The sequence below is a fragment of the Rana temporaria genome, chromosome 1 (genome assembly GCF_905171775.1).
Source record: "Rana temporaria chromosome 1, aRanTem1.1, whole genome shotgun sequence".
NCBI classification, from domain to species: Eukaryota; Metazoa; Chordata; class Amphibia; order Anura; family Ranidae; genus Rana; species Rana temporaria.
In genome coordinates, this window is record NC_053489.1 from 39,417,565 (window position 1) to 39,445,311 (window position 27,747).

At 47.6% G+C, this 27,747-nt stretch overlaps 1 protein-coding gene across 1 annotated transcript in view; it reads left to right on the plus strand.

Annotated features, from left to right (window-relative positions):
* The window catches only part of HDHD2 (haloacid dehalogenase like hydrolase domain containing 2), a 101,294-nt gene extending 75,128 nt beyond the window's left edge, over positions 1-26,166 (plus strand). The window contains exons 6-7 of the mRNA XM_040336711.1: positions 8,776-8,839; positions 25,668-26,166. Coding sequence (XP_040192645.1) covers positions 8,776-8,839; positions 25,668-25,771 — 168 coding nt within the window. The 3' untranslated portion in view covers positions 25,772-26,166. The remainder of the gene's footprint in view (positions 1-8,775; positions 8,840-25,667) is intronic.
* The last annotated feature ends 1,581 nt before the right edge of the window (positions 26,167-27,747 follow it).

Here is a 27,747-nt window from a genome sequence, read left to right on the forward strand (position 1 = left end):
CTTCCATCATTTTTTCCAAAGCCTTCTTCTAAGGAAGAGAGGTTACTACATTCCTTGGATGTAGTTAGAGCTGTAAAGATTTACTTGGAAGCTACAGCCCAGATTCGTAAGACGGACGTCTTATTCATTCTGCCGGAAGGGCCCAAGAAGGGCCAGGCAGCGTCTAAGGCCACTATTGCTAAGTGGATTAGACAGACGATTATTCAGGCCTATGGCCTGAAGGGGAAGAGTCCACCCTTATCGGTTAAGGCTCATTCCACTAGAGCTATAAGTGCCTCTTGGGCAGCGTATCACCAGGTCCCTATGGCTCAGGTCTGCAGGGCAGCAACCTGGTCATCTGTCCACACATTTGCAAAATTTTATCAAATGGACGTTAGGAGGAACGCTGATTCAGCCTTTGGGCAGGCGGTACTGCGGGCCGCAGTTTAATCTCCTCTTGTCCGGTGGCACCTCTTGTTTGGTTTTTTCTGGTTGTCTCCCTCCCCTCATGGAGCATTGCTTGGGGACATCCCATATGTAATGGCTATGCTGCTCTGTGTCCCGTGATGTACGATAAAGAAAAAGGGATTTTTATTAACAGCTTACCTGTAAAATCCTTTTCTTGTAGTACATCACGGGACACAGAGCTCCCACCCCTCTTATGGGGAATTTTGGGATGCATATTGCTTGCTACAAAACTGAGGTACTCCCACTATGGGTGGGGGTTATATAGGGAGGGAACTTCCTGTCGGAGAGTGCCAGTGTCCATCACCTGAAGGTACTCCATATAACCCATATGTAATGGCTATGCTGCTCTGTGTCCCGTGATGTACTACAAGAAAAGGATTTTACAGGTAAGCTGTTAATAAAAATCCCTTTTTTTCCCCCACAAATAGAGCTTTCTTTTGGTGGTATTTGATCACCTCTGCGTTTTTTTTTGCGCTATAAACAAATAAAGAGCGACAATTTTTAAAAAAAAGCAATATTTTCTACTTTTTACTATGATAAATATCCCTCAAATGTATACAACATTTTTTTTTTCCTCCCGGTTTAGTCCGATACGTATTCTTCTACATATTTTTGATAAAAAAAAATTGCAGTAAGTGTTTATTGATTGGTTATATCGTCTACAAAATAGGGGATAGCGATTTTGATTCTGACTACGACATATTTTGGGACCATTGTCATTTATACAGCGATCAGTGCTATTAAAATGCACTGATTACTGTGTAAATGACACTGGCAGAGAAGGGGTTAACCACTAGGGAGCGATCAAGGAATTAAGTGTGTCCTAGGGTGTGATTCTAACTGTGTGGGGGCGGGGCTTACTGTGACACGACACTGATCACTTCTCCCGATGACGGGGAGCAGACGATTAGTGTCCTGTCACTAGGCAGAACAGGCATCCCCCCTTTCTGCCTCTCCGTGACCTGATCGCGGGACACCGGCGGACATCTATTTTGCGGGTCCTGCGGGCACGGTCGCGGAGCTCGCGGCAGGGGCGCTCCCACACACAGCGGCAAATGTAAAGGGACGTACATGTACGCCCATTTGCTGTACGCTGCAGATAGATAAAGGAACTGTGTTTTAGTGGGCGTCCTGACTCTCCTGTAGTCCAAGGGAGGGGGCGAGCATGTCACTCCACACCAGGGAGAAAGCCTTGCATTACTGTGTGGAGTTACAGACAGAAGAACAGGAAGTGAGGATTTCTCAGAAGAAATAAGGACATTTAAAAGCAAAAATGGAAGGATGAGGTAAGTGAAGGAGGACTGCACTAAGGTAAAGGAAGCTATTTAAGCTCCTTTGTAAAAAAAAAATGAAGGCACACTGTGATTTGAGACCAGCAAGGTGCATGACACCTCCTAGGCTTAGCTCTATTATTTATAACTGACAGGTTTATTGCTGTGCTGGAAATGACACTATGCTATGGGCTATGCTGCCCATTCACAGAAGCCTTTGTATTTTGTGAAGGCGTTCATATAATACAAAGGCTTCAGTGAATGTGCAGGTGGAGCGAGCATAGCAGCTGCAGCAACTCTCCTGTTCAAGATGCCTTTCACCTCTCTCACAGCCCAGAGTGTCTTGAGTGTAATTCCTGGTACAGCAATAAATCTGTCGGATCCAAATAAGAAATAAGCTCAGCAGTAGCCATGCACCTCTTTGGACTTAACTCATAGTGTGCCTTTTTCTTTTTACAAAGTTTCCGAATTCCTGGAATTCAGCTTTAACCCCCCCCCAAAAAAAAGACAATGTTTAAGACCCCCACACACTCGTATGAACTTAAATACATTTGTCAGGGGTGCCTACGATTGTAAATGTTAATTGGGGTTATACCCATGTTACATATCGCCGCACACACCAGAGTGAGACCAATAATATATAATGTTTTGAGGGTTTTAACTATGGATGTCCCGATACCGAGCATTTCCCTGAGTACTTGTACTCGGAGGAAATGCTCCGATGCTTCACCCGATACCTAGGCATGTCAGGGTGATTGTGCGGCAGGGGAGTTGCAAGTCTTCTCCCCCCGTGTACCATGCTGCCTTCTCCCCCCCCCCCCCTGTGTACCGCGCTGCCTTTCCCCCCCATGTACCATGCTGCCTTCTCCCCCCCGTGTACCGTGCTGCCCTCTCCCCCCCCCCCTGTGTACCGTGCTGCCTTCTCCCCCCCCCCCCCCGTGTACCGTGCTGCCTTCTCCCCCCCGTACACCGTGCTGCCTTCTCCCCCCCCCCCCCGTGTACCGTTCTGCCTTCCCCCCCCCCCCCCTGTGTACCGTGCTGCCCTCTCCCCCCCCCCGTGTACCGTGCTGCCTTCCCCCCCCCCTGTGTACCGTGCTGCCTTCTCCCCCCCCCCGTGTACCGTGCTGCCTTCTCCCCCCCGTACACCGTGCTGCCTTCTCCCCCTCCCCCCGTGTACCGTTCTGCCTTCTCCCCCCCCCACCTGTGTACCGTGCTGCCTTCTCCCCCCACCTGTGTACCGTGCTGCCTATTCCCCCCCATGTACCATGCTGCCTTCTCCCCCCCGTGTACCGTGCTGCCTTCTCCCCCCCCCCTGTGTACCGTGCTGCCTTCTCCCCCCCCCCCCCACCCGTGTACCGTGCTGCCTTCTCCCCCCCGTACACCGTGCTGCCTTCTCCCCCCCCCCCCGTGTACCGTTCTGCCTTCTCCCCCCCCCCCCACCTGTGTACCGTGCTGCCTTCTCCCCCCCCGTGTACCGTGCTGCCTTTTCCCCCCCATGTACCATGCTGCCCTCTCCCCCCCGTGTACCGTGCTGCCTTCCCCCCCCCCTGTGTACCGTGCTGCCTCCCCCCCCCCCCCCCGTGTACCGTTCTGCCTTCTCCCCTCCCCACCAGTGTACCGTGCTGCCTTCTCCCCCCCCGTGTACCGTGCTGCCTTCTCCCCCCCGTGTACCTTGCTGCCCTCTCCCCCCCGTGTACCGTGCTGCCTTCCCCCCCCCCCTGTGTACCGTGCTGCCTTCCCCCCCCCCCACCTGTGTACCGTGCTGCCTTCTCCCCCCCCGTACACCGTGCTGCCTTCTCCCCCCCCCCCCGTGTACCATTCTGCCTTCTCCCCCCCCACCTGTGTACCGTGCTGCCTTCTCCCCCCCCACCTGTGTACCGTGCTGCCTATTCCCCCCCATGTACCATGCTGCCTTCTCCCCCCCGTGTACCGTGCTGCCTTCTCCCCCCCCCCACCCGTGTACCGTGCTGCCTTCTCCCCCCCGTACACCGTGCTGCCTTCTCCCCTCCCCCCGTGTACCGTTCTGCCTTCTCCCCCCCCCCCACCTGTGTACCGTGCTGCCTTCTCCCCCCCCCCCCGTGTACCGTGCTGCCTTTTCCCCCCCATGTACCATGCTGCCCTCTCCCCCCCGTGTACTGTGCTGCCTTCCCCCCCCCCCCCCCGTGTACCGTGCTGCCTTCTCCCCCCCCCCCCTGTGTACCGTGCTGCCTTCTCCCCCCCCCGTGTACCGTGCTGCCTTCCCCCCCCCCCCGTGTACCGTTCTGCCTTCTCCCCCCTGTGTACCGTGCTGCCTTCTCCCCCCCCCATGTACCATGCTGCCTTTCCCCCCCCCCCCGTGTACCGTGCTGCCTTCCCCCCCCCCCCCGTGTACCGTGCTGCCTTCTCCCCCCCCGTGTACCGTGCTGCCTTCTCCCCCCCTGTGTACCGTGCTGCCTTCTCCCCCCCCGTGTACCGTGCTGCCTTCTCCCCCCCTGTGTACCGTGCTGCCTTCTCCCCCCCTGTGTACCGTGCTGCCTTCTCCCCCCCTGTGTACCGTGCTGCCTTCTCCCCCCCTGTGTACCGTGCTGCCTTCTCCCCCCTGTGTACCGTGCTGCCTTCTCCCCCCCGTGTACCATGCTGCCTCCCCCCCCCCCGTGTATCGTGCTGCCTTCTCCCCCCCCCCCCCGTGTACCGTGCTGCCTTCCCCCCCCCCCCCGTGTACCGTGCTGTCTTCTCCCCCCCCCCCCCCGTGTACCATGCTGCTGTCTTAAAGGGGAGATGTCAGAGGTCAGGACCCCTGATATCTCTCTAAGGACCCCCAACAGGGCTAATTAAAAAAAGAAAAAAAAATTGCAATAAATAATAATAAAAAAAAAAAACACCACACACACACACACACACACACACACACACACACACACACACACACACACACACACACACACACACACTGACAACCCCCCCCCCCCCCCCCAAAAAAATAAAAATAAAAATAAAAAAAATAATACTGCCACTGCCACATGACATTAAAAAAAAAGTATCGGTATTCGGCATCGGCGAGTACTTGAAAAAAAGTATCGGTACTTGTACTCGGTCTCAAAAAAGTGGTATCGGGACAACCTTAGTTTTAACTAATCTTTTTTTTTTTTTTTTTTTTTTTTTTTTTTTTTTTTTTCTTTTTTTTTTTTCATTAGTGTATTTTGTGCGTGTACTCGAGAGAGGAGCCGGACTGCAGAAGTTGGGAGTAGGCAGGCCTCCCCCAGAGGCAATCTGCCACCTTTCTCCATGCCCCGGGTGGCAATGGCGGGTGTGTGAGGGGGTCCTCCCACACAGCCCGCCCTACCTGCTCCACTTTGAAGCCCAACGGGGCAGAGGGACTCCCTATAAGGGAGTGAGAGGATTTACCCGCTCAACCAGCCCTGTTAGTCCTTCGCCTCTCTTTTTTTTAGAGACCGCGTGGTCAAAGTGCGTGCATGTTAACCCAATTTCGAGTGCGTGCAAGTGTGGTGGTTTTTGTGGGAGGGGGGTGGGCGTACTAAGCGCAGGCTTACCTCGCATAGCACACCCACCGGGAGCCGAGCTGAGACCACCAAACTCAATTCACATGTAGCCGAGACCGGGATCCGAACCCCTAGCTGCAGAGGTGAATGGCTTATCAGCACAGTGCCAATCGCGTTGAGCCACCGCAGCTCCCTAGTTTTAACTAATCTAAAAAAAAAAAAACAAAAAAAAAAACAGACGTGTGATGTAACAATGTAAAAATTGCTCTGGTTACAGGTGTGAGAGTTGATCTGATGCGGCTAATCTGATTGATTTAAATCTGCTAAATCCCACTCTGCTGCATTGATTGGCTGTGGTGGAATTGTATTGATCTGTTTGTTTTACGTAATCTCGTACCTCGGTCAGTTACAAATCACTGTGTGTATAGCCACCTTCATGCTGAGTGCTATGAGAATCCTAATTGTTCCCACTGCCTCTTATTATAGAAGTCCATTCATCATAATGCAGAATTCAAAGTCTGCAGTACAACACTGACCTCTTGTGGTCACTTTTGGCATTACCTCCACAATCAGAGTTCACAGCTAAGTGCTGAATATGCACAATGCAGGAAAATGGTGTTCCTCCTGGAGGCTGGGAAATCACATCGTAGACTGATGGAGAGTAAGGATGAGCTCTGACGTGTTCGCATAGTACACGTGCAGAGCCCGCCAGGAAGTGTGCACAACGCTGCGCTAATCACAGCTAGGGAGACATTTCACGATCCCTGCAGCCGAGCATCGGGACAATGTCTCCCTGACTGCGATTAGCGCAGCGCCGTGCACACTTCCTGGCGGGCTCTGCACGTGTACTATGCGAACACGTCAGAGCTCATCCTTAATGGAGAGTGTGATCATAGTAGGCAGGATTGTGTAAGGCTTTAAAGATCCATCTAAAACGAGGGTAGGCGATCTGGGGCCTTCCAGCAGTTGTGGAACTACATTTCCCATGAGGCATTGCAAGGCTGACGGTTAAAATGACTGCCAGAGTCATGATGGGACTTGTAGTTCTGCGGCAGCTGGAGGGTCCCAGGTACCCCTGAATTGTAAAATAAATGTTTTGGCTATAGGTAAAAGCATGGTGGAGTCAGCCTCAAACTTTTTAGGTGTCTTGGATACTCCTGACCATAATTCCCAACTCTGTTCCCGTCCACCTGGGAGTTTCCACCCACCTCTATGTGCCTCAGCTCCTTCTGTTGCATTCTCTTTAATACAAAAACAAAAGTGATGGTGGGAAACCCTCATAATGGGCACAACGGGTGTACAGACCTGGGAACTCAGCACAGGGATGGTGGGAATCCCTCATAATGGGCACAGCAGGTGTACAGACCCGGGAACTCAGCACAGGGATGGTGGGAACCCCTCATAATGGGCACAGCAGGTGTACAGATCTGAGAACTCAGCACAGGGATGGTGGGAACCCCTCATAATGGGCACAGTAGGTGTACAGATCTGAGAACTCAGCACAGGGATGGTGGGAACCCCTCATAATGGGCACAGTAGGTGTACAGATCTTAGAACTCAGCACAGGGATGGTGGGAATCCCTCATAATGGGCACAGTAGGTGTACAGACCTGGGAACTCAGCACAGGGATATTGGGAGTCCTTCATAATGTGCAGAACCAAGAACTTAATTCGGGATGGTGACAACCCCTCAAAATGGACACATCGGGTGTGAGTGAACATTTATAGCTGGATTCAGGTATCCGTGCCTAACGTATCTCATTTACGCTACGCCGCCGTAAGTTAGAGAGGCAAGTGCTGTATTCACAAAGCACTTGCGTCCTAAGTTACGGCGGCGTAGCGTAAATGTGCCGGCCTAAGCGCGCCTAATTCAAATTGTGAAGAGGTGGGCGTGTTTTATGCTAATGAATCGTGACCCGACGTGATTGACGTTTTTAACGAACGGCGCATGCGCCGTCCGTGGACATATCCCAGTGCGCATGCTCCAAATTACGCCGCAAAGACATTGGTTTCGACGTGAACGTAAATTACGCCCAGCCCCATTCACGGACGACTTACGCAAACAACGTAAACATTTTAAAATTTTACGCGGTTCCGACGTCCATACTTAACATTGGCTGCGCCATCTTTTTGGTGGAATATCTTTAGGCCTGAAAACGCCTTACGTAAACGGCGTATCGTTACTGCGACGGGCAAGCGTACGTTCGTGAATAGGCGTATCTCGCTGATTTACGCATTCTAGGCATAAATCAGCGTACACGCCCCTAGCGGCCGGCCTAAATAGAAAGCTAAGGCGGTCGTATCTTCGCTAGATTTAAGTGTATCTCAATTTGAGAATACACCTAAATTTACGACGGCGCAGATTCAGAGTTACGACGGTGTATCTTCTGATACGCCGGCATAACTCTCTCTGAATCTGGCTATTAGTTTAGATAGTCGGGAAAGTGAGTGAACATTGCCTAGTCATTCAAAATAAGCAAAAGACCATTCAGCACTGGGGTGCTGTGAATTTTATCTGCGTCTGCTTATACATTTTCGGGGCACCTGCAGATACATCACACAGACCTGCAATGATGAATGATGTTTTACGATTATAAATGAACAAAAAGCCCTGTGGGGACGGTGATGATTGTTCTTTCATTGGTAAAAGAATGGCTTTCTTTGAGAGACGGGGGCTCAATGCTGACCGTATCTCCTCCCACAGGAACGCCCAGAAATTGGGCTTCAGACTGAGGTGGAGCTACAGCCAGCATTAACATCAATAAAGAGAAGCTTTTACTCGGCAACAGAGCCCCTGATCAGAGCAGAGCAAGACTGGCGGTATATGCACTTGGCCCCCTGGGGGATTAGATAAAAGTCTAAAGGCTTTAACAAAGCTGGTTAAAAGCTTTGCAAACACTTAAAAAAAAAAAAGCTCATTGTACACAATGCTCTTCAGATACGGCATCACTTATGTGCAAAGCCCTAGGAGCGTGTGTGTGTGACTGTGTATGTATATATATGTGTATGTATAATGTGTGTGTGTGTGTGTGTGACTGTGTATGTATATATATGTGTATGTATAATGTGTGTGTGTGTATGTATAATATGTGTGTGAGTGTATGTATAATGTGTGTGTGTGTGTGTGTGTGTGTGTGTATGTATAATATGTGTGTGTGTGTATGTATAATATGTGTGTGTATGTATAATATGTGTGTGTGTGTATGTATAATATGTGTGTGTGTGTGTGTGTGTGTGTATGTATAATATGTGTGTGTGTATGTATATGTATATGTGTGTGTGTATGTATATGTATATGTGTGTGTGTATGTATATGTGTGTGTGTGTGTATGTATATGTGTGTGTATGTATACATATGTGTATGTATAATATGTGTGTGTATATGTATGTATGTATGTGTGGACTTTTGGGATCAGTTTGTATCCCTTCCCTCCATGGTCCAAGTCATAATGAATATATGATAAACAATACACAAATAAATGCATTCCACTCAGCGATGTACAAAGGCCAAAACTGGCATAACACAAATAATACATAAACATAGATGCATATTAAAACATTTTGCTTTCTCTACACAGGACTCCAGGGATGACATCGGAGGGGCACAGAACACCGGAATGTTGGGCATCCTAGTTAGAACAGGTGTGTATGTATGAACATGATCCCGCCACATATACACTGGATATAATGGGCCAAATTCTCAAAAACGCTGCCTAACTTAACTTTCAGCAGTTAAGTTACACAGGCGTTAAATTTCTACCTAAGTGCCCGATCCACAAAGCACTTACCTAGAAATTACACGCCGTGTAACTTAAGTGCCTCCGTCGCAAGGTGGTCGTCTCCTCGAGGGGGCGATTCCTATTCAAATGAGGCGCGCTCCCGCGCCGGACGTACTGCGCATGCGTGTGACGTCATTTTTCCCGACGTGCAGCACGCGAACGTAATTTACGCCGGGCTTTGTGGATTGCGACGGGACAATAAAGTTGCGACGGGTGAAAAAAAAAATACGCGCCGGGAAAAAAAATTCAAATTTAAAAAAAAATTGCGGCGATCGAAAAAAAGGTCTGGTTTTACATGGTGTACTAACTTTACACATTGTAAAACCAGCCCTAATTTAACGCGTGCAAATCGTAACTTACGCAGAAAACACAAAGCTTAAAAGCTTTGTGGATCTGCTTAAGTACTCATTTGCATACGCTAGCCGGCATTTCGACTCGAAATGCCCCCAGCGGCGGATGCAGTACTGCATCCTAAGATCCGACAGTGTAAGTGTCTTACAGATGTCGGATCTTCTGACTATCTTTGGAAAAATCCTTCTGAGGATCGTTTCCAAAGATAGCCACAGGGATACGCAGGCTGAACAGCAGTTCCGCCTGCGTATCTCCTTTGAAGATTTGGCCCAAAAAGTCTACACACCCCTGTTAAAATGTCGGGTTTCTGTGATGTAAAAAAATGAGACCATGATAAACGAGTTTCTGAATTTTTTTTCCACCTTTTAATGTGACCTATAAACTGTACAACTCAATTGAACATCAAACTGAAATCTTTTAGGATGAAGGAAGTAAAAATAAAAAATAATAATAATATAGTTGCATAAGTGTGGACCCCCTAAACTAATACTTTGTTGAAGCACCTTCTGATTTTATTACAGCACTCATGCCGCGTACACACGACCGTTTTTCGGGTTGTAAAAAATGAAGTTTTTTTTTTAATGTCATTAAAAACGACCGTGTGTGGGCTTCAGAGCATTTTACACGATGTAAAAAATGGGCATTCGAAATTTCGAACATGCTCTAATTTTTCACGTCGTTTTTAACATTGTCGTTTCTAGAGGTCGACCGATATATCGGTCGGCCGATATATCGTTCGGCCGATATATCGGCCGATATTTGGCCGTTTTTAAGTAATCGGCATCGGCCGATTATTGTGGAAGCCAGGCCGATTTGCGGCCGCCAGAAGTACTGACCAGGGTCCCGCTCCCGCAGCATGTGAAAAATGAATCATTCACCTGCGCCCCCCCCCCCCCCCCTGCAGACTTTATTTAAACTCCTGTTTAAAGGGAAACCTGGCTGAGGTTGACAGGCTGGCATTGAGAAAATGGATGAGGATGACTCTGGGTGGATATGAGAGTTACATTGTGGAGATCCTCTTCACAATGTAACTCTCATCCCCACAGAGTCATCCTCATCCATCTTCACAATGCAACACAATCATCTTCATCCCCACCCAGCACCATCCATCCCTCTCTAACGCATCCCCTGCACCATCTATCCCTTTCCACAACACATCCACACCCAGCACCCAGCACCATCCATCCCTCTCCACAACGCATCACCACAAAGCATCCCCACCCACGCCAAGCACCATCCATCCCACTCCACAATGCATCCCCACCCACCCCTCTCCACAAGACATCCCCACCCACGCCAAGCACCATCCATCCCACTCCACAATGCATCCCCACCCCTCTCCACAACACATCCCCACCCACGCCAAGCACCATACATCCCACTCCACAATGCATCCCCACCCACCCCTCTCCACAACACATCCCCACCCACGCCCAGCACCATCCATCCCTCTCCACAACGCATTCCCACCCACCTTTTTCCACAACACATCCCCACCCACGCCAAGCACCATACATCCCACTCCACAATGCATCCCCACCCACCCCTCTCCACAACACATCCCCACCCACGCCCAGCACCATCCATCCCTCTCCACAACGCATTCCCACCCACCTTTTTCCACAACGCATCCCCACCCACGCCCAGCACCATCCACCCCTCTCCACAACGCATCCCCACCCACGCCCAGCACCATCCACTTTCTCCACAACACATGGCTGTGGAGGAGGCGGGTACACAGAGAGGTGGCTGTGGAGGAGGCGGGTACAGAGAGGTAGCTTTACAGCCCACTCTGTACCCCCCTCCTCCACAACCACCTCTCTGTACCCCCCTCCTCCACAACCACCTCTCTGTACCCCCCTCCTTCACAACCACCTCTCTGTACCCCCCTCCTTAAAATGACTAAGATTGTATTTTTTTATTTTTTTATAATTATAAGGTGGCACTGATGGGCTGCACTGGTGGGCAGTAATGAGGTGGCACTGATGGACACTAATGGGCTGAACTGGTAGGCAGTGATGAGGTTGCACTGACAGGCTGAACTGGTGGACACTAATGAGGTGGCACTGTTGGACACTGATAGGCTACGCTGGTGGGCTGCATTGGTGGGCACTGATGGGCTGCACTCTACCTCTCCACCCTAAACAATAACCTCCTCCCCAACCTAGATTTTCTGAGATAATGAAAAAAAAAATAATATCGGCCGCAAAAAATCGGCCTAAAATATCGGCCATCGGCCGCCCCAATTTTGAAATATCGGTATCGGCCAGAGAAAAACCCATATCGGTCGACCTCTAGTCGTTTCTAACTTTGTAAAAAATGATTGTGTGTGGGCTTTAACGACGTGAAAAAAACGTGCATGCTCAGAAGCAAGTTATGAGACGGGAGCGCTTGTTCTGGTAAAACTACCGTTCGTAATGGAGTAAGCACATTCATCACGCTGTAACAGACCGCATGAAACTTCCCCTTTATAGTGCTGTCGTACGTGTTGTACGTCACCGCGCTTTGCTAGAGCATTTTTTTTTCACGATCGTGTGTAGGCAACGCTGTTTTAGCGATCGGATTGAAAAAAACTTCGTTTTTTTCTAGACTATTAAAAATTTAATTTTTTACAACCCTGAAAAACGGTCTTGTGTACGCGCCGTTAGGCTGCATTCACACTACAACGCGGCGTATTTTACCGCGACAAATTGCAACGTTTTGTCCCGCGATTTGCCGTGACAAAATGCGGTAAAATACGCCGCGGTAACATACACAGGAGGGGTGATCAACATTGTCGGCTATGGCCGAACGCCGAAAGCCGCCTGGAAAAAAAGGTCCGGGACTTGTTTTGGGCTTCAGGCGTTTCGGCGTTCGGCGTGGAGATGTGAACCATCTCCATAGCCGACAATGTAAACTCACCCCTCCAGCGTATCAGGGGCTGCTGCGGCATCGCGCTTCAGGCGTATATACGCCTAGGTGTGAATGGGCACTTAGTCTTTTTGGGTAGGAGTCTATCAGCATAGCACATCACTCTTCTTTGCAAAAACACTCCAAATCTGTCAGATTGCGAGGACATCTCGTGTGCACAGCCCTCTTCAGATCTACCCACAGATTTTCAATCGGATTCAGGTCTGGACTCTGGCTGGGCCATTCCAAAACTTGAATCTTCTTCTGCTTAAAGGTGACGTTCTCCTTCATGTTCAGCTTTCTATCAGAAGCCTGAAGGTTTTGTGCCAATATTGACTGGTATTTGGAACTGTTCATCATTCCCTCTACTGTTCCAGCTGAAGAAAAACAGCCCCAAAGCAAGATGCTGCCACCACCATGATTCACGTTGGGTTTGATGTTCTTTTGGTGATGTGTACCAAACATATCTCTTGGAATTATGGGCTAAAAGTTCACTCTTGGTTTCATCAGATCATAACACATTTTCCCACATGCTTTTGGGAGACTTCAGATGTGTTTTTGCAAAATTTAGTCGGGCTTTGATGTTTTTCTTAAGAAAAGGCTTCCATCTTGCCACTCTACCCCATAGCCCAGACATATGAAGAATACGGGAGATTGTTGTCACATGTACCACACAGCCAGTACTTGCCAGATATTCCTGCAGGTCCTTTATGGTTGTTGTAGGCCTCTTGGCAGCCTCCCTGACCAGTTTTCTTATTTTCATCAATTTTGGAGGGATGTCCAGTTCTTGGGAATGTCACTGTTGTGCCATATTTTCTCCACTTGATGATGCCTGTCTTCACTGTGTTCCATGGTATACCTAATGCCTTGGAAATTCTTTTGTACCCTTCTCCTGACTAGGGATGAGCCGAACACCCCCCAGTTCGGTTCGCACCAGAACATGCGAACAGGGAAAAAATTCATTCGAACACGCGAACAAAAGTCTATGGGACACTGAACATGAAAAATCAAAAGTGTTAATTTTAAAGGTTAATATGCAAGTTATTTTAATAATGCTTAAAGTGAAACAATAAAAGGGAAATATTCCTTTAAATTTCGTACCTGGGGGGGTGTCTAAAGTATGCCTGTAAAGTAGCGCATGTTTCCCGTGACGCAGCCCCCCAAAGCATCCTCCCCATGTTGAGGGCATGTGGCCTGGTACGGTTCAGGAGGGGGGGGGCTCTCTCATCCCCCCTCTTTTCCTGCGGCCTACCAGGTTGCATGCTTGGATAAAGGGTCCCCACGTCAATTTGTTAAATGACGTGGGGTTACCCTTAATATCCATACCACACCTGAAGGGCCTAATATGGAATTTGGGGGGAACCCTACGTAATTTTTATTTTTTTTTCATTTTGGGTCCCTGCACAAAATGTCATTTAAAACTACTCGCGCCTGTTCATGAATTGTTGGTCCCGGCAATACAGAGAAAAGTAATTGAAAAAAATGAAAGGGGTCCCCCTCCAGTCCATTAACAGGCCCTTTGGGTCTGGTATGAATATTAAGGGGAACCCCTGGCATTTTTTTCAATGACTTTTATCTGTATTGCCGGGACTGACAATTCATGAATAGTAGTTTTAAATTACTTTTTTTTTCCTTCAGAAATTACATTTTGTGCAGGGAACCAAAATGAAAAAATAAAATGACGTAGGGTTCCCCCCAAATTCCATATTAGGCCCTTCAGGTTTGGTATGGATATTAAGGGTAACCCCACGTCGATTAACAAAATAACGTGGGGACCCTTTATCCGAGCATGCAACCTGGCAGGCCGCAGGAAAAGAGGGGGGGACGGGAGTGCCCCCTCCCCTCCTGAACCGTACCAGGCCACATGCCCTCAACATGGGGAGGATGCTTTGGGGGTCTGTGACCCCCAAAGCACCTTGTCCCCATGTTGTTGGGGACAAGGGCCTCATCCCCACAACCCTTGCCCGGTGGTTGTGGGGGTCTGTGGGCGGGGGGGGCTTTTCGGAATCTGGAAGCCCCCTTTAACAAAGGGGACCCCCAGATCCCACCCCCCCTATGTGAATTGATAACGGGGACATTGTACCCCTATCATTTCACACACAAAAAAAAAAAAGAGTCAAATTGTTAAAAACCACACAGAGACAGCTTTATAAGTCCTTCATTAAAAATAAAAAAAGATTCCAGCGATGTAATCTACTCTCGATCTCCACTCCGGCGATGATGGAATCCATTCTCGCTATCCAGCAAAGGATGATCTCCACTCTCCAGCGATGATGTCCAGTGAGGAACATGCACACGATCCTGACTCCACCGGAGACACCCCGGGAATGATGCAGCGCTAGCCTGACAGCTCTTATGTAGCTGAGGGCGGGGCCGCCCGTCACGTGACCCCGCCCCCTCTGACTGGCTTTTCCAGTGATGTGGATGGGTGACCCCGCCCCCTCTGATGCAACGGAAACCACCCACCACGTCACTGGGAAAGCCCGGCATTTCCCCTTGTGTCAGAGGGGGACGGGGTCACGTGACGGGTGGCCCCGCCCTCAGCTACATAAGAGCTGTCAGGCTAGCGCTGCGTCATTCCCGGGGTGTCTCTGGTGGAGTCAGCATAGTGCATGTTCCTCAATGGATATCATCGCTGGAGAGTGGAGATCACCCATCGCTGGATACTGAGAGTGGAGATCGAGAGTAGATTACATCTCTGAAAACTTTTTTTTCTTTTTAATTTTAAAATTTTTAATAAAAGACTTCTTTTTTTGTGAGATGATAGGGGTACAATGTACCCGTTATCAATTCACATATGGTTTAGGAGGGGGGGCACTCTCTCATCCCCCCCCCTCTTTTCCTGCGGCTTGCCAGGTTGCGTGCTCGGATAAAGGGTCTGGTATATATTTTTGGGGGGACCCCACGCCATTTTTTTTTATTTTGGCGCAGAGTTCCCCTTAAAATCCATACCAGACCTGAAGGGTCTCATTTGGATTGTTTTGGGGGATTCCACATCATTATTTTTTTTAATTACGCAGGGTTCCCCTTAATATCCATACCAGACCTGAAGGGCCTGATATGGAATTTGGGGGGGGACCACCACGCATTTTTATTTTGGTTCTCTGCACAAAATGTCATTTTTGAAGGAAAAAAGTCATTTAGGTGTGGCGCATGCGCGGAGGCGTCCAAGATGGCCGCGTAAGCCAGGAGCTCCGCTCTGCCTCAGCCCCACGTCAGCCCTAGCACCGGATTCACGGCGGTGCCAAGCTCCCCGAGGGTCTGAATCGATAGGGGAACGCTCGGTCGAGCTCCCCATGTACAGCAGCGCGGTCCGGAGGGGCCTGGGGACGAGTTTCACGGCGCTGGAAACTAAGGCCGATTCCAAGATGGCGGCCGCGCCTCAGCCACAGTTACCTCACACAGAAGGAAGCACAGACTTGAGGCAAGTGATCGCCCCTGCCACCTTAAACTTTCCTCCTATGCTGGTCCAAGGCACACCAGGCTCCCTGTCACCCATATCAGCCGCCTCAGGTACCCAGTCGGACTCCCCACTGGTCCACTATACTGGCCCTGCACAGGGGGTAACACAGGCTTTACCAGTCCCTATGGCTGCTGGTCACTCAGAATTTGAGATACCTCAGAATGCAGGGGAGCTCTTTTTAAAGTTCTCTGAACTACTTGAACGAGGCCTGGCCCAAACAGCAGTTAATATTACTAGGGAAATACATGCTGACTTCCAGAATCTGGGCTCCAGGATGGAGATTATAGAAAATAAATTGGACATCACTATATCTAGAACTAACCAGAACACCGACCAAATACAATCACTTCAGGAGCAACTGGACGTGGCCCTTAATAGAATTGACGACCTCGAGAATCGTTCCAGAAGGGACAATTTCAGGGTGAGGGGTCTCCCTGAGTCCGTTACAGATATCCCTAAAGCTATCCAGGACCTCATCAAAAGCATGATCCCCTCCATTGCACCCCACAAGCTGGAGCTGGACAGGGCTCATAGGTCCCTGGGCCCTCTGAGAAAGGACGGATCTCCCAGAGATATCATAGTAAAACCCCATTACTTCTCAGTGAAGGAAGAGGTCATGAGGGCTTCCCGTCAGCAACCCCGCATATCCTTCATGGGTCAGGATATTCAAATTTTCGCTGACATTTCTGCAGCTACCATACAAAGACGCAGATCGCTGAAACCTTTATTGCTGATTTTGTCCCAAAAGGACATCAAATATTGGTGGGGATTTCCGTTTGCCTTAAAATTCGCCTTCAAGGGCAAAACCCACGCCTTCACCACGCTATCTGAAGGAGAAAAAATTTTGCTAGCCTTGAAACTGATCTCGCTGGACTCAGCAATGGACACGTCAAATTTTCCACCAGGTTCATCCAAACGATCCACCCCGGCAAGTCCTTTATCCCCCACCTGGCACACAAGCAAAAGCAGACGCACCAAAGATACCACAAAGACCTGAAATAATCATCATAGTGGCTCTGCTCACTGTTCTGGAGTTTTCCTCTGTTTGGTGTTTCTAACGGAGGATATTATACCTGTTAGGTATATTGGTTATGGGTACCCTATCCGTGGCTGGGGACCCATGAAATCCCCATACAGTTTTTTATTGAGACTGTTTTGTTTCCTAGTTTTATGTTCTCCGCACTGACCGTGATCCGTATATTTTTTTTTCATGTATCACAATAGTATACATTTAGAGTATTATATGATAAGCTATCGTCTCCTGGTTGACTCTAAAGGGTTGATAGGGGCTGAGGCAGTTGCCTTGCGCCTCAGATCATCCCTGGACGGGGACTATGTCACTGTCAGGGTTTGGTCCTGTAGCCCGAGTTAAGGGCTACGTTATTGGTTCGTCTGACGAAGGTGGAACGGATCTTTTTCCCTTCCACGTTCGTTGTGAGGACAAACTTTATATTTTAAAATGTATTATCTCTTCTTTTGTTTGCTCGCTTATCTCTCTTCTCACTAACCTTTTTTTCTTGATTGCCAGTCCGTGCTTGTGTCATCTTGCCCATAGTATTCCAGGCCTCGGCTCGGTTCTTGCTCTGCTCCGCTCTGCTGTCTCCCATGCCTCCATGTTGAAGGGGTAAGTTCCAAATTGCACCCACTGTGTTCTCCCAATGACTTCACCACATAACCCGACTTTGCCGAACTCGGTTAGAGTTGCCTCACACAATGTTCAGGGCTTGAATTCGCCCGTTAAGAGAAGGAAGGTGTTTCATTCCTACCACTCCCGGAGGATGTCAGTCGTTTTATTACAAGAGACACATTTTCCGGCTACTTACACGCCCTCCTTTCTTCATGCACAATACCCACAATTTTTTCTGGCTAACGCCGAGGATAAAACGAGAGGGGTGGCTATCCTTTTCGCGAAATCCTGCAAATTTAATCCGCTCCTGACTCATAGAGATCCTAATGGTAGGTTCCTGTTGGTTAAGGGGGAATTGGATGAACTTCTAGTGTCATTCATCTCATACTACGCTCCCAACAGAGGACAGACCGAATTCTTTAAAACTATGTTTGATACCTTAGAACCTCTCTTGGAGGGAATGATAGTGTGCGGAGGAGACTCCAACATTGCATTCGACCTAAGCTTGGACAAATCCAAACCTATAGCTACAGCATTGACACGCCCATCTAGAGCTAGCTCACACATAGCAAAACTGATATATCAGCATAACCTGGTAGACATTTGGAGGGAACTCAACCCAAACAAAAAGGATTACTCCCACTATTCCCATCCGCACAGATCGTACTCTAGGATTGACCATATATTTATATCTGCTAGACATATTCCCCTGATCACGAAAGCTAATATAACGGACACAGCCCTTTCGGACCACTCCATGGTGGTTTGCTCGCTACAAACTCAAAACTCAGATCCTCACAAATCACACTGGAAATTAAACGAAACTTTACTACACGACCCTAAGGTGGTCTTAGAGATTGAAGGGGCCATCAAGGAATATTTTGGATTTAACAGCGTTGAAGGGACCTCGGCCGAGATATTGTGGGCAGCTCATAAAGCTACCATTCGCGGCAGGATCATCCAGATAGCCTCTAAAAGAAAGAAGGAAAAGTCTGCGGAGGTGACGAGGCTTGAGAAAGATTTCTTAACCCTGCGCAGACAACATAAGAAGGACCAAACGACGGTTCAGGCTTCGCAGCTTGACGCCGCTCGACTAGCTTTAAATTTAGCCTTGACGGTTAGGGCGGAACGATCATTAAATTGGTCCAGCGCTAGATTTTATTTACACAGGAACAAAATGAACACGATGCTAGCCACCAAGCTCTCGCCGAGGTTCCGAACGTTTGCTCTGCCCAAGATTAAGACCAGGGACGGGACAACAACCCTTAACCCTAAACGCATACTGCAAGAATTCGAAACCTTTTATACCTCCCTATATCGGGGGTCGGGGATGGCCAGACACCCCGAGGTCAATTCCTTTTTGGACCGGTTAGCAATCCCGAACCTACAGGAGAGTCATGTAGATTTAATGGAGGCACCGATCTCCACAGAAGAAACTATAGAGGTAATTAGGGGACTTAAGGGTGGTTCGGCCCCTGGACCAGACGGTTTCTCAGTCCCATATTACAAGACTTTCTGTGAAATCTTGGCCCCTCACCTCACTAAATTTTTTAATTCAAAACGGGGAAGGGAGGGCGGATCCATGCACCCGAATTTGAATGAGGCATTTATCTCAGTCATCCCCAAACCAGATAAGGACTCAGAGCTCGTTGAAAATTACAGACCTATTTCCCTAATCAATAACGATTTAAAAATATTGACCAAGATACTAGCCAACAGGTTAAATTCTTTTATAAACATTTATATCCACAGGGATCAGGTTGGATTCGTCCCTGGTAGGCAGGGTCCAGACCAGGTGAGGCGAGCAATTGATATTATCTCTCTGCTTCAGTCGGGCTGGGACGGGAACCCGCGGCAGGAAGGACTCCTCCTTTCTTTAGACCTACGAAAGGCGTTCGACTCTGTATCGTGGTATTACCTCTTCGAGATTTTGCGGCGTTGGGGCTTTGGTGAACAATTCCGGGGATTGCTGAAATCGCTCTACTCTGAACCCAGTGCACGGGTCAAACTACAGGGATTTTTTTCGGGCCCCATTAGAATTGCTAGGGGTACTAGACAGGGCTGCCCCTTGTCCCCCCTGATTTTCGCAATAGCGATTGAGACACTTGCTGTTGCGATCAGGTCAGACCCGGATATTAGGGGGGTATCATGTGGTTCCCAAATCCATAAATGCGCCCTCTTTGCAGACGACCTTCTTCTGTATATCTCCTCCCCGATCACCTCTCTTCCAATTCTTTGCAACTTACTGGAGTCTTTCGGGAAGATTTCGGGTTTGCGGGTTAATTGGAATAAATCCCAAGCCTTAAACATCTCCACCCCCCCCTCAGTGATCGATCACTTGAAACCCTTTTATGAATTCCAGTGGGCCGAATCATCCATTCGTTACTTAGGTATAAACCTCACAACCAAAATTGAACATCTCTACCAGGCTAATTATCCCCCTATATTTCGTAAACTAGAATTAGATCTACAGACGTGGGATCGACACAAACTTTCTTGGACAGGTAGAGTTAACGCAGTCAAAATGACTCTCCTACCAAGGTTACTCTACTTGTTTAGATCTCTACCAATAGCGGTTAAAAAAGACCAACTCAGACCACTACAGAGTAAAATTCTGAAATTTGTTTGGGAGGGCAAGGGTTATAGAGTGGCACAAAATGTCCTATACGGGCTCAGAACACAAGGGGGCCTTGGACTACCAAACCTGTTTAAATACTACCAAGCTGCCAGACTAGCACAATTTTCTGCTATTTTTGCGGAATGTGAAAAACCAGAGTGGATAGAAATGGAGGGGTTGGCGATCCCTAATCTTTCGATAGAGAGCCTTTTTTGGTCTCCCCAAAAAACTAGACCTTCAATACTATCCCCCACATTGTCGCAATCCTTCAGACTCTGGGATGGCCTGAGACACCTTCCTTCTTTGGTCTCGGAGACTAAGCCTTTGACAAGGATCTTTCTCAACCCTCAGTTTCCTATAGGGATGGACATTTCGGCTTTCCAATGGTGGCTGGACAAAGGGATCTATAGAATAGGCGACTTTCTGACACCCATGGGCCCACTTTCACTGGAACATTGTGTGAGGACACTTGACTTGCCCCTAACGGAAAGAGCCCGGTACACCCAAATTTTTAATTTCGTGTCATCCTTCTGGACTGACAATTTCAGGCACGCAACTCTTACTAGTTACGAAAGCTGGTGTAAACAAATGACGGAACACAAGGGGGGAATATCTATAATATATATAGCTTTATCTGAGGTGTCCACAAAATTCTCATACATGGAGGCATGGGAGAGAGACCTGCGGATGACCTGGGACCTGAGTAGATGGCACAAGGTAGGTTTGAAATCTTTCAAAGGTTTAGTAAATACTTCATTAGCTGAAGCCAACACAAAGGTTCTGATGCGGTGGTATCTGGTCCCCAGTAGGTTGGCTGCGATGTTTCCTACATCCTCCCCGTTATGCTTTCGCGACTGCCAAACCCAAGGCACGATGCTTCATGTTTGGTGGGAGTGCCCCAGAATCAGGGGGTTTTGGAACAGAATATTTTGCCTTATCAGAAAAGTCACGGGGGTACCGTTGGTGAAGTCTCCGCAGATAGCTCTGCTGGGATCCGAGATCCCTCGGGTCTCCAAACCCATACAAAAACTGATAGCTTTCATGCTCATAGGAGCTAAAACCACTTTAGCGGCGGCCTGGAAGCAACCTAGGGTCTCTTTCTTGGCAGCTAAGGGGAAGATTTCATGGATCATGACACAGGAAAAAATGGTCAGCTCCATCTCTAATACAAGCGATAATTTTGAGGCTACATGGGAGCCTTGGGCCAGACATGTTGGCGTATCTCTATCGCCGGGTCATGCGCCGTCCCCTTCGGGCACTTAACTAGCCTACTGGCAATCATTCTTTCTCATTTGCTCTATCTTTCTTTTTTCCTCTCTTTCTCTTTCCCTCCTTCTTTCATGCTAACCTTGGTACATTCTCCTTCTCGAGATCTTTGATTTAGTTATCATACTAGTCTGTTAATAGGCAATACTTTCATGGGAGCGCCCTGGGAGAGGGGGAGAGTATGGTGGGGAGTGGGAGGTCTTTTCCTTCACAGGTCCCTTGGGAAGGGACGGGTTGTCTAGCGCTCTTTTCCACATTTTGGACGGGGTCCTAGGTTATCTGGGGTCACAGAAGTCTCTTACCAATACTTAGTTATGCTACCCATTTATCCGACACAGTTTGCTCCCTTTACGGGGTGTCGGATGAGACTCTGTACGGAAAGCGTTGATTGGGTTCCCCGCCCCTCTTAAGCCCAGCCTACATATAGTTGAGTAGGGGATCCCCTACGGGGACATCGATTTATATTTCAATTGCTCCCCCTTTATGGTGCTAGATTAATCTAAAATGAAAATTGAAGTTTGTATTGTATCTTCACTATTTATTTGTCGCTGACTTTTTGACATGGAATGTACTGAGAGCTTCATGTTGTACATTGTATTAATTTATTTCTTCATCAATAAAATAAAACATTAAAGGGAAAAAAAGAAAAAAGTCATTTAAAACTACTCCCGCTATTCATGAATTGTCGGTCCCGGCAATACAGATAAAAGTAATTGAAAAAAATGCCAGGGGTTCCCCTTAATATTCATACCAGACCAAAAGGGCCTGGTAATAAACTGGGGGGGGCCTGTCATTTTTTTCAATTACTTTACTCTGTATTGCCGGGACCCGACAATTAATGGATAGCGGGAGTAGTTTTAAATGACTTTTTTTTTCTTTCTGAAATGACATTTTGTGCAGGGACAGTTCTAAGCACGGGAAACATGCGCTACTTCACAGGCATACTATACACCCCCCCGGTATGAAATTTAAAGGAATATTTCACTTTTATTGTTTCACTTTAAGCATTATTAAAACTGATCCTGAAAAAACTGCAGTTTTTAAAACTTTTTTTGCATTGATACATGTCCCCTGGGGCAGGACACAGGACACAGGTCCCCAAACCTTTAAAATTGGCACTTTTGATTTCTCCCATAGACTTTTACAGGGTGTTTCGCGGCTTTTCAAATTTACCGTGAACACCACAAATTGTTCGCTGTTAGCCAAACTCATGTTCAACTTGAAGCTCATCCCTACTCCTGACTGATACCTTTTAACAATGAGATCCCTCTGATGCTTTGGAAGCTCTCTGCGGACCATGGATTTTGCTGTAGGATGTGACTAAGAAAATGTCAGGAAAGACCTACTAGAACAGCTGAACTTTATTTGGGGTTAATCAGAGGCACTTTAAATGATGGCAGTGTGTACTGACTCCTATTTAACATGAGTTTGAATGTGATTGCTTAATTCTGAACACAGCTACATCCCCAGTTATAAGAGGGTGTGCACACTTATGCAACCACATTATTTTATTTTTACCCCCCCCCCCCTAAAATATTTCAGTTTGTTTTTCAATTGAGTTGAAATGATTTATCTTTGTCTCGTTTCTTTTACATCGCAGAAACCTGACATTTTAACAGGGGTGTGTAAACTTTTATATCCACTGTATGTCCTGTGCTTCCTGTGTGTGTCCTTCGCCCCATCTATGAAGACATTGCGCAACATTTTGCATCAGCTGTATGACACAGAAGAATCTACTTAGGAATCTGCCGCATTCGTTATTTTTGGTGCCATCATTTTTGTGATTAGTTTTCTGCACAGGTTTAATATGTATTGTGTTAATGTGGTTGTAAAGGCAGTTCTTTGCATTAAGGTAAAAAACCTTCTGCATGCAGCCCCCCCCCCCCCCCATCCCTCCTTATACCTACCTGAGCCTAATCTCAATCCAGTGATGTGCATGAGAGCAACATCTCTCTCTCCTCATTGAACACAGAGGCAGCAGAGGGAGCCATTGGCTCCTGTTCCTGTCAATCTCAAATCCGAAAATTAAAAAACCCGAAAATATGAAATAATAACTTCACTATTACTATTAACCACTTCAATACCCGCCCAAAGTCATTTGACGTCCACAGATAGGATCTCCCATCCTGGGTGGACGTCGTATGGGCTTTGTGGGGGGATATCTGAATGATGCCTGCAGCTAGAGGCATCACTCAGATATCATTCATTAGTGCCGACGATTCTGTGCAACATAAGAACGATCATAGCGGCGGTTCCCCCCCATCCGCTGCTTCTCCGGGCTCTCCCGTGCCATCGGGGCCCGGAGAAAGAATCGTCCGGCGCAGGCAGGAAGCATAGAGATGACTGGTGACCAGATGGTCGCCAGTCATCTCTATGACCGTCGGAGGGCCGGGCGCGAGGTGATGACGTCACGCCCGGGTACCCGTAAGTGAACAAAGCCGCGATTGCGGCTAGTAAGCAACACTAATCGTGAGATTGGTGAATTTTTTTTCACTGATCTCATGCTTTCCAGCCTGGAGGAGAGATACGGGGGTCTTATTGACCCCGCATCTCTCCATAAAAAGGACCTGTCACACACATTTCCTATTACAAGGGATGTTTAGATTCCTTGTAATAGGAATAAAAGTGAAAAAAATAAGAAAAAGTGTAAAAAAATTAATAAATAAGTAAAAAATAAAATTAAAACGCCCCTGTCACTGGTAGCTCGCGCACAGAAGCGAACGCACACGTAAGTCCCGCCGACATATGTAAACGCAGTTTAAACCACATATGTGAGGTATCGCCGCGTGCGTTAGAGTGCCAGCAACAATTCTAGCACTAGATCTCCTCTGTAAATCTAAACTGGTAAAATTCGATCTGCAAAGTGGAGCAGTGCAAGAAGCCGAAGAATGCCAGCAGCAGCACAAGGGTACCTGCTCAGGAGCTCAGTGTAAGAAAGTTCTTCCCGACTATGATATGGGCGGAGCCAGGAGGAGAATCGCTGATCTCCTGAGCAGGTACCCTTGTGCTGCTGCTGGCATTCTTCGGCTTCTTGCACTGCTGGCACAATGCTTTGGAGGAATCATGTGTCTTTCATTTTGATGCAGATTACTATCTATGGACTTTATTCCATTCATTTCATTATGATGTGGATTATAATCTATGGACTTTATTATTCCTAAACTGGAATTCTTATGTCACAGTTTTATGTTTTACACCAATCTTTTTCACTTAACATGTTGGTTTCACATTTTTCACTTAGCGATGTACCTTGGTTTTTATATTGTTTGTTTACTTTGGGTATCTTAGGCATGCCACTAGGGGGCCCCATCAGGGTTGCCAGGCCCAATAAAACCAGGGACAGTATGTAAAAATCTGTGTTTTTTTTTACATCTGTCCCTGATATGTCCAAAACCGACATGCTTTTGATGTGGAAATCCTGAGATTTTAGCTGCCCCACCTATGCAATGCCTCCTGGCGTGGTGGCCATCTGTAAGCCCGGGGGCCCCATAATCTTCTATTGCCCGGGGGCCCAATGAGTTGTCAGTCCACCCCTGATCTTAGGTAATTGGTACTGGCAGCTTATTTTCCACATTTAACGTGTGGTTATTTTCACATTTTCGTTAGCGCAGTGTTTTTTCCTCTATTTGAAAAATTATTTTTTTACTAAATCTAAACTGGTAACCTGTAAAAAAATTCAAAGCGTTGCCTATGGAGATTTTTAAGTACCGAAGTTTGGCGCCATTCCATGAGTGTGCACAATTTTAAAGTGTGACATGTTAGGTATCTATTTACTCGGTGTAACATAATCTTTCATATTTTACAAAAAAATTGGGCTAACTTTACTGTTTTTTAATTGTTTTAATTCATGAAACAATTTTTTTCCCAAAAAAAAGGCGTTTGAAAAAAAAAATTGCGCAAATACCGTGCAAGATAAAATGTTGCAATGACCGTCGTTTTGTTCCCTAGGGTGTCTGCTAAAAAAACATATATAATGTTTGGGGGTTCTGCATAATTTTCTAGCAAAAGAATGATGATTTGTACGTGTAGGATAGAAGTGCCAGAATAGGCCCGGTATTGAAGTGGTTAAATTATAGGTGTTGGAATTTCCTTTTCAAATTTGTCTGTTAGTGAACGTAATGAATCCGAATTTATCCAAAGATATGAATTATTGGAAATAAAGATGATGATCGCTCTTATGGTGCAGCGCATCGCCGGCTGAAACCGGCAATATCTGAATGACGCCTGTAGCTGCACCCATCATTCAGATATCCCCCCACAAAGCCCAGGACGTCGTATGATGTACCCTGGGAGTCAAGTGGTTAATACATGAGCACTAACACAATGCACGGGAAAAGTGTCAAAGTATGAAGATCCTAGTTGCACAAGGAATCGGCAATCATTATCCTAATTTACATTTTTACACGTGAACTGTCCAATTTTTAGCCTGTGCGTCAATCTGCACAACCCAATAAAATAACTGTTTTCATATTTACCAGGAAAATACAGAGAAGGAGATGAACATAAAATACAGCCAGAGCCACACCTGAGCTGTGCAAGTTTCCCGGAAGCCGTGGATTATATCTTGAAGGATCTGTTATAGGAATATAATGTGCAGATTGACTCCCCGGCCTCCCTTCCAACGCCTAAATCGTCTATTTATCCCACAAGCATGACCTAGATCTCCAGGAACCCCCAACAGGTTCATTTTCACTCCGCCCTCCCAGCAGCTTATACTTCCTTCCTTCATCTCTCCCATGCTCCGTTCTGCTGCTTTATATATAAGCTATGAGGAGTCGCCGGGGTTCGAGCATAAAAGGGCAGCAGACTCTCCTTGTGATGGCACTGATTGGCCCAGCAGTATCACATGCTCCTCCATAGCGGGTATTTCCTTTTGCTCCCTGCAATAAATGATGCACCTGGGGAGAGAAGGAAAGGTAGTACAGTGGAACCTCGGATTACGAGCATAATCCGTTCCAGGAGAATGCTTGTAATCCAAAGCACTCGCATATCAAAGCGAGTTTCCCCATAGAAGTCAATGGAAACGAAAAAAAAATTGTTCCGCATTGACTTCTATGGCATGCAATACCCCATGTGGCCAGAGGTGGGGGTGCTGGAGAGCCTCGGAAATGCTTGGGACAGCTCGGCTGAACTAGGAAAGGCTTGGGAACTGAGTTTTTCTGAGCGGCTCCAGCGCCCACCTCTGGCCAAACGCGGTACTGCACACCGCAGAGGCTTGAATCCTGCTCGTTTTGCGAAAAACAACACTCGCAAACCGAGTCAGGATTAAAAAAATAAATAAAAAATGCTTGTATTGCGAAACGCTCGTTAACCGCGTTACTCACAATCCAAGGTTTTATAAGCTGGGGGATTAAAGCCAACCCGTTGCTTTGATTTCCTGCCAGCCACACACATATATGTGGCAGCTCAGGTATGGGCTTTAAAGCTGCCACATGTATGAGTTCACGCCCCCCCTCTCCCCAGTACTGTGATAAAGTGGTCACCATTTAGGATTAGGTAAGGTTGGCTCCCGATCATCATGTGATCACTGTGACTGCCAATCTCAATGTAAATAATGTGGCACTTACTCAATATAAAGTGCAAAATTTTAAAAAGTGACAATGCAATATCAATAATACAATGGATGATGATAATTCCAAAGAACGTGATCCAAAACGTCAAAAAAAAACAAAACATAAAGTGCTTGTGCAAAAAACAATCTGAATCAAAATGTGAAATCAGTGGCCCAGATTCAGGTACATTTGCGCTCTATTTGCCGAGGCGCAGGGCAACGATTTTGCCCTGCGCCCCCGCAAATATTTTGCGCTGCCCCTCGATTCACGAAGCAGTAGCTCCGTAAATTGCGAGGGCGCGCTGGCAAAATTGCCCGGCGTAAGCGCGCCCAATGTAAATGATCCCACCGGGGGAATCATTTAAATTAGGCGCGCTCCCAACTTTCCCGACGTGCATTGCGGCAAATGACGTCGCAAGGACGTCATTTGCTTCAAAGTGAACGTGAATGGCGTCCAGCGCCATTCACAAATCACTTACGCAAACAACGTAGATTTCAAATTTCGCGACGCGGGAACGACGGGTATCCTTAGCATTGGCTACGCCTGCTATTAGCAGGAGCAGCCTTACGCTAAGCACGCCGTACGGAAACTCAGTAAATTGCGTACGCAGGGCCCGCGCAACATTGTGAATCGGCGTAAGTATGCAATTTGCATACTATACGCTGACCACAATGGGAGCGCCCCCTAGCGGTCAACGCAAGAATGCAGCCTAAAATCTGCGTGGCATAAGAGCCTTATGCCACGCAGATTTTAGGCTGCAGTCGGCGTAACGAGTTCTCTGAATCAGGAGAACTCGTTACGCCGGCGCAAGTCAGCAATTGCGCTGCGTAACAATGGTTACGCAGGCGCAATTGCTTACTGAATCTGGGCCAAAGTGATACTTTCACCATCTATACAGGGAGTGCAGAATTATTAGGCAAATGAGTATTTTGACCACATCATCCTCTTTATGCATGTTGTCTTACTCCAAGCTGTATAGGCTCGAAAGCCTACTACCAATTAAGCA